The sequence below is a fragment of the Sinohyriopsis cumingii genome, chromosome 15 (assembly GCF_028554795.1).
Source record: "Sinohyriopsis cumingii isolate HCF-2022 chromosome 15, ASM2855479v2, whole genome shotgun sequence".
NCBI lineage: Eukaryota > Metazoa > Mollusca > Bivalvia > Unionida > Unionidae > Sinohyriopsis > Sinohyriopsis cumingii.
The window spans coordinates 66000021-66012345 of NC_142975.1; the positions used below are offsets into that span (position 1 = coordinate 66000021).

Sequence of the window (12325 nt, forward strand, 5' to 3'; positions counted from 1 at the left end):
CACCAATTACACTGGTCAACAGTGAAATCATTACTGACTTGAAAAGGCCCTAATCTTTAGTATTTTGGTGTGCCGAACACGAATATAACCGTGAAAAATTTGTATTGGCTCTCGTTTTGAAGATATTCATATACCTCATTTTCTATGTTTCACTGTGTAAATTTCTCCAGTAGGACTGCAGCAACATCCGGAATAATGATGTAACATTGCATAATACCATCATGCTCACATCATCCACAGTTGATTGCATCATTTTCTGATGCAATGCAATACTAATGTCATGCGGCTGCTGAAGTAAGTTGACGTCAGCAGTGTACTATACATGTGTAGGCCTATTATACTAATGCCAGGCGGCTGCTGAAGCTGACGTAAGCAGTGTACTATATAAAGCCCAATCAGATAGGTTCAGCATTTAAAATATTTTAGACGTTGTGCGAGACAGTTCAAGCTACTGTTACATAAAACTTATTATTTTATCCATTTACGTACAATAAAGAACAGTAATGCCTCGAAAGTGTGTTAATACCGCGGACAATTTTTACTATATTTGTGGGGAAGTGACATTTGCCAACCAGAAGAAAAGTATCAATTCTCAAGTGAAGAAGGCATATCATCTTTACTTCGGATGCAAGGTTGGTGACCAAGACAAGCCTTGGGCTCCGCATATATGCTGTGCTACATGTACAACACAGCTTTCACAGTGGTTGAATTGCAAAAGGTCATCAATGCCGTTTGCAGTCCCAATGGTGTGGAGAGAGCCAAGCAACCACCTAAATGACTGTTACTTCTGCTTGGTTCCTCCTCTTTCCGGCGGAATAACGAAGCGAAAGAAGTCGAGAATAGTCTACCCAAACATTCCGTCTGCATTGAGACCAGTTCCACATGGTGAGGGACTTCCTATTCCAGAACCTCCAGCAGAATATTCTCTTGATTCATCTGACGAAGACAAAGGTGAGTCGACCTGTTCTTCTCCTGGTCCATCAGCATGCGGTGATCCAGATTTTCACTGTGGTGCATCATCAACCCCACACAGAATAACACAGGAAGAACTAAATGACCTGATTCGTGATTTGGACTTATCAAAGAACAAGGCAGAATTGCTAGGATCAAGACTCCAACAATGGAATCTTCTAGAAGAAGATGTCACAATTACGGCATATCGAAAGCGCCACCAGCAATTGGAGCCTTTCTTCAGAAAGGAAAGTAATCTGATATTCTGTTCCGATATTGAGGGCCTCATGAATGCTTTAAAAATCACTCATGACCCACAAGAATGGAGACTATTTGTGGACTCTTCGAAACTGAGTCTCAAGGCTGTGCTTTTGCACAATGGAAACATTCTTCCATCTATTCCAGTAGCGTATGCTGTCCACATGAAAGAGACATACGATAACTTAAGGCAGCTACTGAATTCCATTGAGTATAACAAGTACAGCTGGCACCTCTGTGGTGATTTGAAGGTAGTTGCCCTTTTAATGGGACTGCAGCAAGGATATACAAAATACATGTGTTTCTTATGCGAGTGGGATAGCCGAGCAAGGGAAATGCACTACATGAGGAAGGAATGGACTCACAGGCAGAATGTAGCCATTGGAGAGAAGAATATCCAACACCCAGCTCTGGTTGAGGCTCAGAAAATCTTGCTACCACCCCTTCACATCAAACTAGGTTTGATGAAGAACTTCGTGAAAGCCATTGACCGGACTTTGCCAGCATTCCGATACCTGCATGAAAAATTCCCTCGACTCAGCGAAGCAAAGATTAAAGAGGGAGTTTTTGTGGGTCCTCAGATTCGAGAGCTTTTCAAAGATGACCGGTTCAACAACTTGCTGGAAGGTGACGCGAAACAAGCATGGAATGCTTTTCGCCTAGTTTCTACAAACTTCCTCGGAAATGTTAGGGCAGAAAACTATAAGGAACTAGTAGAAGACATGTTGATGAAGTATAAGAAACTTGGCTGCAATATGTCTCTAAAGATTCACTTCCTTCATTCCCATTTGGATTTCTTTCCTAGCAACTGTGGTATTGTTAGTGATGAACACGGCGAACGTTTTCATCAAGATATCGCAACAATGGAACAAAGATACCAGGGAAAATGGTCCACTACAATGCTGGCTGACTACTGCTGGACACTCCTCAGAGATGCTCCCGAACAGCTGTGCAAGAGACAGGCGAAGAAATCTAAGATGTAGTCAATGACTTGATTTTTTATAGGTAGGCTATTACAGTTGACCTTTTACTATTGGAATGCATTTCATTATGTAAACATTAATTTCTTGCAGATTACAAAAAAACTAGAGCCAATTTTGCAATTTGACTGTCATATTCGTGTTCAGCACATAAAAATTGATAAGAATTGACTAATTTTATTTCAGTAACATGACTTTTGTAAAAATTTGTTGTCCAGTGTTATCCTTGAGCTATGATCAGCCCAGAATATACAATAAAAATGCTGGGATCAGCCTAGCACAGATTTACTTGAAGATGGGATCAGTCTATCACTGTCTACAGAAGCTGGGATCAGCCCAGATTACACTTTAATGCTGGGATCTGCCTAGCACCAATTATCCTTGAGCTATGATCAGCCCAGAATACACAATAATGCTGGGATCAGCCTAGCACAGATTTGCTTGAAGATGGGATCAGCCTATCATTGTCTACAGAAGCTGGGATCAGCCCAGATTACACTTTAATGCTGGGATCAGCATAGCACCAATTATCGCTGAGCTGGGATCAGCCAGGAATAGACAATAATGCTGGGATCAGCCCAGCATAGATTTACTTGAAGATGGGATCAGCCCAGAATACACTTGAATGCTGGGATCATATTAGCACAGATTTTACTTGAGCTGGGATCAGCCTAGCACCAATACTGCTTGAGCTGGAATCAGACCAGAATACACTGTAATGCTGGGATCAGCCTAGCACCAATTCTACTTGAGATGGTATCAGCCCCGAATACACTGTAATGCTGGGATCAGCCTAGTACCAATTGGGAATCAGTCTTTTACATTCAGATTCTAGCCCATAAGTAGCCCCCACAGAAACAGCCTAGTATTTTTAAATATTTTAAATAAGGACTGATGTTATTTTAGTTTGATGTTGTAGAATATTGGTAATAATGAATGGTGGCATGTTTGAGGGAAAAGAGAGTGAGTGAGAGAGAGAGGGAGACTGAATGCATATACTCATGCATCCTATAATTCTTAGAATGCATGCATTAAACCTTTTCTTGTACAAATCAGTATTGTTTTGTTGTGCATAAATAAGAAATTAAGTAGCATCTGTATTATTCCTGAGTTGTAATCTAAACAATGTGTTCCATATATTACTCTTATTATGTGGAAATGTAATGGATGTGTGGCTGGTTTTAAAACTTTAAATACATTGCTGGTTATATCATGCAGAATAAATGGTAATTAATTGCCTTTTCCAAAGACACACCAAGACAAAAAGCTTAGGTTGGCCTGAGCAATTACTGAACCCATGACCAATGGAGTACAAGTCCAACTCTCTAAAAGAGCTATCATTGTTCTTTTTTGGAAATGAGCCAATCAGTCAGAATATCTGCCACCATACAATAATCAACACACAAACTCTGAATGAGATTTGAAAATAGAACACAAATACATTAATGGTGTGGTATTTTAAAGTACAATATGTCATGTTCTATCTGGAAGTTATTTCATTGTAATGGATAAACCCAGATAATATGGCAAGTTTCTTTACATCCATATCTGACAGACATGGTTTTCCCTCATGCCCATTATAAAGAAGCATTTTACAAATAAGAACAACAACTCATATGCATTGTTTTAACTTATCTTCTAACTTTGGGATATCTTTTTATAAATGGATTATAATTGAGAAATGATCAATACAGAATTCTGTAGACCATATAGAGCTGTAAAGTGGAATTTATCCAATATAAATATGTTTCTAGTTGGTCTCAGTTGCACAATATTTGTTTATGTTTATCAATGAATCAAACAGCTAACAGCAAAGCCTGTTATGAGAGACCACCCCTTCTGCCAACAAAAAATGGTCTCTCAAGACAGGTGGTCTCTCGTAGCAGGTTTGTAAAGAAAAGACCAGTTTCCAAGGTCCAGTTTCAAAACAATGTAAAGAAAATTAACCACAATCACTGTACATATATTTTATTCTTTATTAATAGTCCTTGTTAAAATATTGTACGTATTCATCTAAAAACAAAATTATATAGCATTAAAGATATACTTCTATCATTAAACATGAAATCACATTTATATTTTTTAGATTAGATATATTAGCATATGATATCGTTTCTGATTTATTCCTTTTCTTTTATAACAACCTAAATTTTGTTTTACTGCTTATTTGTGAGTGGTCTGTCCTTTTTCACTTCTTTCAGTCACAATAATTATTTTCTCCAGCCTTAAAATTTGTCTCTTTTTAGAGGTTCATCCATTGTTATTGGGGTTCTTGGAGTTAACTTTATTGGTGCTCAGTTGTAATATCGAATGTAAAGACGGTTTTGACTGGGCTTTGGGAAAATATGAAAAATCTATTCATTTGCAATGCATATCTAACAATTAATGAAATAAAAAGAAACAATTATCTCATCCAGAAACAGAACCATTTACTCAGAGACAGAAGTGAACAGCTTCATCCAAAGAATATAATAGGGATTAACTCTATAAACAAAGTGTGTAACCTGGTCGCACCAAATTGAATTGATAACAGCTTAGATTGGATGTAATCACAAAACATCAGGGGAAAAAACAACAAACATCACAAGTCTTGAACACTACCAATTGAATCCCAGCAATGATTTTCTCTTGCTGGTTTAATAGACAATGACCATATTCACCAACAGGCAATACTGATTCCTTCTGGATCAGTGCCATTTCACCTCTGTCTGCATGGGTTTCAAGTCTCAGGCTCGGCTAACATGAGTACATGAGAAAGCCTGCCAGTAGCTTTTCGTGGGTCAGTGGTTCTTCCATGGGTTTTCCTCCATCAGTTATACTGTATAGCCTATCTTGTGCTGAAAAATGGCATTAGACCCTATAAAAACTACAACAACAATACAGATTAACTCTAAAGACAATATTCACAACCACTACATCAATTTTGGCACTACAATGGCAATTTGTGACATGTACATTGGCCAGGTTTACAGACTGTAGCATCTATCACTGGTAGCCACACTCCCTTTTTTATTATTATTATTATTAATATTATTATTATTTTTTTATGTTTCTTTTTATCAGAACAATCATTACTAATCAAGCAGTCATTGTAACAATTGATTACATATAGGTCAGTGGTATCTATGTTCTCGCGATACGTTCGTTCATAGTAATGCTGGGTTCAACTCATCCATATTATCCATGATAAGGCTGGCAAGCAGGCTATGTGCAGGAATAATTAGTCTGGTTCCCTGCTTCGTATGCTCCCTGTGTTGCTCTCCCCTATATGAATAGCAGATAACAATGCATGGAGCATACAATGCTGGGAACCAGGCTAGGGAATAATCTACATGTACTTTAGTCTGGTTTACAATAGAAACTATAAAACACTATATGCATACCTACAAAATTTCAGATATGATGTGAAAGCCTATTTTTTTGTTTTATTTAGAATGGTATGAGCAGTCATTGTTACAGGGATTAAATAAAGGTTGGTGGATTATATCCTCATTTTTTGCAATGCGGTCATTCATAGCAGTATCAAATAGCAGTGTCAAAATGCATATTTTGTCAAGACATCACGGTTGCTAGTCGCTTTCAGCAGGTGGTCACTCATGACAGAGCATTTATATCATAAAATCAATCCATGCGTTACAATTATGGTCAGAAACAACAGGTGTTCACTCATAGCAGAGGATACACATAACAGTTTTTAGTGTACCAACAATAATTTCTGCACCTGATATTCATACTGCTGTTGTCCTTGTCAACAGGAAACTTTTCATGCATGTCAGTCTTTGTTAACATGATTCACAATCTGACAACATAGTTAACACTGACCTCCCACCATAATTATCATGATCCAAACATTAACACTGTATTCACCACTGACCTCCCACCATAAATATCAAGATCCACAAGTTAACACAGTAATCAGCACTGACCTACCACCAAAAATTTAATATCATGATCCACAATTAGCACTGTAATCAGGACTGACCTCCCATGATAATTATCATGATCCACACGTTAACACTGTAATCAGCATTGACCCCCCACCATAAATATCAAGATCCACAAGTTAACACTCTAATCAGCACTGACCTACCACCACAAAATTAATATCATGATCAACAATTAGCACTGTAATTAGGACTGACCTCTCATGATAATTATCATGATCAACACGTTAACACTGTAATCACCATTGACCCCCCACCATAAATATCAAGATCCACAAGTTAACACTGTAATCAACACTGACCTACCACCAAAAAATTAATATCATGATCCACAATTAATACTGTAATCAGCACTGACCTCCCACCATAATTATCATGATCCACACGTTAACACTGTAATCACCACTGACCCCCCACCATAAATATCAAGATCCACAAGTTAACACTGTAATCAGCACTGACCTACCACTACAAATATCATGATCCACAATTAGCACTGACATCCCACCACACTTATAATGATCCACAGATAAAAGTAAAAAATATCAAATTCATTTTAGGCCAAATAATAATGCAAGTTTAATAGAAGAACTAATAAGAATTAAGAATGTGATCATCAGATCATCACCCCATTATCCTGAGACTTCTAGTACAAGTCCTCAAGATGGGATCATTCTGGGTTAAAATGTGGACTCTTACTGTAGTGTGTTTATGTTCAAATTAGTTTAGTTTGGATACATGCAATTTGAATTCAGAATATATTTATTATGCTAGAAACAATTCTATTTAATCAGGGATCAACACAGAAAACTCTTGATCAGCCTAGCATAGATTGGAAATCATATTGGGGTGGGTGGAGGGAAGGGCAGTAAAGTTCTTACTTATTAACACATATTAAATTGATGGAATATCTGTAATGGTCAGACAAGGCATGCTGATCTATCAACAGAGCAGATGTAACCATACCCACTCATTAGCATATAACATCACAAAAAAATGAATGCTGGCACTGACCCAGTGTGAATTAGTGTTTAATATTTAGTGCCTACTGAAAACATGCAAACTGGCTGAAAATGTTCAAGTCATGACAATTTGAATTTGCATGTGATACAGAATGCAGTTGGATTGTGACACAGATTTATCCTTAAAAGTCCACCAAGCTGCCAATGTGCATGCAAATCATGTAATGATTATTTGGTCTTAGAAGTCCACCAAGCTGCCAATGTCCATGCAAATCATGTAATGATTATTTGGTCTTAGAAGTCCACCAAGCTGCCAATAAGCATGCAAATCATGTAATGATTATTTGGTCTCAGAAGTCCATCAAGCTGCCAATAAGCATGCAAATCATGTAATGATTATTTGGTCTTAGAAGTCCATCAAGCTGCCAATAAGCATGCAAATCAAGTAATGATTATTTGGTCTTAGAAGCCCATCAAGCTGCCAATGTTCTTGCAAATCCTGTGATGCTCATATGTTTGCCAGCAACATTACTGGTGGGTGAGGCATAAAATGCACTGACAGACTATGAAAGGGAGATCAAGAAATACTCTTGTACACTGTGTTCCTTTTCCTACCAGGCCATGTATCAACCATGTCTTAGTGCAAAACTATATTTTATTGTGTACACAGACAATCAGATATACCTGCCAAGACTGTATATTTTAAGGCCTCACTCGTTGCAACTCCCATTCCTAGTGAAAGGATGTATTCAAAGGCATTTCCCAGCTGAAGAAGATATTTGGATTCCCAGCGTACACTGTACTGTTCTTTGGACTCTGCCAAACATTTCCAAGGAATTCGAAAATCTGTAAGAAAAATGCAATTGCAATGTCACAATCTGTGGGAGCTAAAAATGTATAGTGCTTTTCATTTAACAATTATTCAAGATATATGAAAGACAGTCTCTAACTTTTTGCATTATATCTCTTTCTAAATGATTATGGTTACACTTTAAATGAAATCATTGCACATGCAAGTGGACATTCAATAAGAGAGTGGACATTTAATAAGAGTGGACATTCAATTAGAGAGTGCACATTTAATAAGAGAGTGCATATTCAATAAGAGAGTGCACATTCAATAAGAGAGTGGACATTCAATAAAAGAGTGCACATTCAATAACTGGAGAGACAAATGAACAAAACAAAACAAGAAGCTACATGTGAAAGATTTGAAAATTTGGAATACAGCTGGTGATGTTACTGTATATTGACATAACAACATATCATCAGATTTAGCATGAGTGCAATATTTACAAAAATAAACATCAATGATATTATATTTATTGGAGATGCCATATAAATTCATTTCCAATTCAAAGACAGAATATCATCTTCTCCAGTCACATTAAATACTACTAGTAAGCTAATTTTACATCTGCAAAATATGTCTTTTAATTTCTGATTCAGATCTTCTTCAAACTGACAATGTATGTATGGGAAAGGCATAAATCCCACTTTTTGTTAAAAATGCCTTATATGCCATTTCATAGCATTCTAATCCATGCATGTAATCATAAAAAGTAAAGTATCAGTAGATGCAATGTTTGGAGTAGTATGAATGTGCTTCTCTCTGATGCCAAAATGGATCTGTCATCTACAATACAGCTTGCACATTTTTTTTATTCCTGACACATCATAGTTCTGGATTTGCTGCATGATCATACAAAAACAGAATTTTCTGCTAAAAGTTAACTGACTATGTACTGGTCTGGAAATATAAAGAAAATAAATGAATTTAAATATGCCAAGATACATTCAAGTACTTAATATCAGACATGTGTGCATTGATGTATTAATTTCACGTGCATCTGATAACCTTAAAGCACAACACAGCTCTTCTGCCAAGTTTGTTTTCTTTGGCTCTATATTGACAATAAACACTCAGGGATAAATGAACAATGTATAGTACACTGAATGTTCATTTTGTTGAATACACTGCAAAAACACAGGTTATTCCATTGTTTGATTCTTGCATAAGAAAAGTCAGAAATAGCACGAACTTGTTTATTAGTATAGTTAATATAAAAGTCTTGCATTTATCTGGTTATCATCTAAGTAAAAATTATTTGTTCATGAGGAGACAGAGCTAAAAATAAGATTAGTAGTTTCAAATGGACAATGAACATGTTCCAAACTACTTATGAAGATGCAATTCAACCTACTGTACTTTGCAATGAAACCTATAGCAATCATTTGTCTTCGATTCTGTAGAACTATCTTGTATCAAAATGAATTTCTTCATTTTACAAATCTACCTTGGAACACATTACCAAATGAAATTATAAGTAATCAAAAAAATCTCAAATTTACCTGAACCATTAGCTAAATATGTTATTCCTACGTATTATAATAATAATAATGACTGAGTAGGCCAAATCAAGCATACACATATGGGAGCCAACTGTGCTCTAAATAACAATCTAATCTTCAATCTTGTTTCCATCAATAGGTACTGTACATGTGAATATATCCAAACAGCTAAACCGTTTTTATTAGAATGTTAATAAGATACAGTTCTGAGACATTATGTCCTTCTCACTTCAACATTCTGACTTACAATTCAGACTTTATTATTTGGTAATTCCACATACTCTGATAAACACACATGTATTTATGGCAGTGCCAACCGTCTTAAAATCATGAAAATGTTTTTCAAATAAACTGAATTCTGATTTTGTTTAATAATGTTTTAAAGAGAGAAGCTTTGTGTATTGATATGCCCCATCATGATAGTGGTATGATATGTTATGTTCTGAAAATCCTGTTTTGTTCATAAATTATTAAGTTTCTCAAAGAAAACAGTTGTTTGTTTTTCTCTGTTGAAATGTTACTTTTTAGTCATTTTCTATAGGTCTGTATGACTAAGCAAGTTTATTCTCAATTGTGGAATGCAGCTACCTTTTCTAATATACGCACTGTCCATGTTGTGGCGACAAAACCCACTCTTTGCATCCAAAATATCCACACCACTAATCTCTGCATGTTGACACATATAGAAAAGGAGGGAACTATCCATGGTTTAAACTATCACTTGACATAACAAAATATTCAGTACAACAGTGAAAAGACAGGAACAAATTGACAGCACCTGTTAATTGCAACATAACCTCTAGTGCAGGAAATCACATAATGCTATCACAGTATCAATTATATCTTGGATGGATTACTGTTGCCAATTATGGCTATGTGGCTTTTATCTTATATTAAAATACCATAATTAGCAAACATTTTTACTATGAGGACAGTTGAGATGAGCTTCATAGCAACCTCACCATTTAAAACAAAACTGTAGTCCCTGTACAGTTTTCCCATAATGGTCAGAATGCAAAATTGTAATAATCAGTATACACACTTTAAATTAGTTGAGGCCACATGCACTTAATTATAATGCATTCTTCTGCAATAGCAAATATTTCAACTAGTGTTGAGACTCCTACTCTAAATGTATCCGATCCTCTAAAATATTTAAACAGGAACACAACTATCTTGAAATGACTATTACATGGCTTAAAGATGAGCAATTTCAATGGTTCAACCTTGAAACACCTATTGAAAACTGACACACACACACATACAAACACACACAGTAATCCAGGGATAACATCATAAAATTTATCACAGGTATCATTAGTCTTACTCCTATGACAGCACTGATGAAGTTGAGAAAATATCTGAAAATGCCATTTAAATTGAAGAACATTTATCCTTAGACCCACGCATCACATGGTCTCCTGCAGCAGAAGTCAAGAATAAAATCCATCATGCAGACTGTTATCACAAGGGCAACATATATAACTGGATATGTCACTTGTAAAGGTAAGATGTCCTCAGTGCGGTGATATTAAAAATTCAAAAGATTTTGAAAAATTACCAGAATGTCATGAAAATCTGTTTAGATCATCTCTGCATGCATGCAAATAAAAACGTCAAGTTCATTAGTCTAGCTTGTAACGATGAAGACGTTAAATATTAGTACTGTATTGGAAAAGTAAAACTTAATAATGTTTTAAAAGATCAAGAGTTACCTCTCTCTCACTCTATCGACACACATTAAAAGTTGTTATATATTCATGTTGTTCCATAAATATACGGGGAGCTTCTCATTTTTCTACCACTACCTGATTAAACATTTGTAACGGAAACTGTCAGGTGATACCCCCAAGTTACATCTACCTATCTATCTCAAAGGGTAAAACAGTTTAAAAATATTACATTCCAATTTCGCTCATCTAAATTAAGTGCTTTTTGCTTAATTATTTATGGAACCTGTTTGTCAAAAATAGTTGCTACTTATGTGATTACGTTTGCTACACATGTACTTATTTTGATTTACTTATTTTCACAAATTGTACTTGTCCTGATTTTGCAGCATGCTATACTTTACCATTCATAGAGTCAGTGAGCCAGCCTGTTACTGCTATAGTGATGTGAAGTTGTTTGGTTATTTCGTGCAGTCTCAAACGACCCCCAACCACTGTCAGTGGTTCAAAGGAGAACTCCTCCAGGGCACCAACTCTCTTCTTCATTTTAAAACCTAAAAGATATTTGTGTTCATCATTAAATGTTCATGGAAACTTATTCTAATAACAATGATAGGAAAGGATAAATGTGAATTACCAAGTCTTCATTAGATCCTAGCAACTATGCGCTGTTGTTAATTGGAAATCATGTATATTTGTCCTCATAACTGAACTCTTGGAAAGAATAATTGAAAAAATAATGATCAGCATATACAGAACCGCCTCTGCCTATTTTAAGAAGGCACTGCACCTGTGCTCCCTTGGTCATACCCTGCCCTTTCTGGGGTGCACCCTGTCCTCTTTAGTCACTGGCCTATCTCAAATCATTGCTAGTCAATTTGTATTGGGGGAATATGTTTACATTTCCAGACATGTAATGTCTCTGTATACAGCTTGGGTGTCCATGTGAAACACAGGCATGTTTTGTATTGAATCTCCTATGAAAACTTGATGGAAGGCATTGCTGAAAAATACAAAAGTCTATTGCTCCAAGTACTGAGAACCACTAACTTTTGGTCCAACTAGTACATAAATTACATGCATGGCCAAAGTAGCAACCCATGCATGATAGACGTGTACTAAGGATGCATTCCATGCTTTTTCAGTACTGACATTGTCTACACTTAGTCCTGCCCAAGGTCTAAAATCTGTAGGAGAAGAAATAGAAC

General features: G+C 36.1%; 1 protein-coding gene across 1 annotated transcript in view; it reads right to left on the reverse strand.

Annotated features, from left to right (window-relative positions):
• The window catches only part of LOC149781967 (transmembrane and coiled-coil domain-containing protein 4-like), a 69419-nt gene that overhangs the window by 26762 nt on the left and 30332 nt on the right, over positions 1 to 12325 (reverse strand). The window contains exons 8-9 of the mRNA XM_089936155.1: positions 11522 to 11671; positions 7780 to 7941 (exon numbers count right to left, since the gene is read on the reverse strand). Coding sequence (XP_089792281.1) covers positions 7780 to 7941; positions 11522 to 11671 — 312 coding nt within the window. The remainder of the gene's footprint in view (positions 1 to 7779; positions 7942 to 11521; positions 11672 to 12325) is intronic.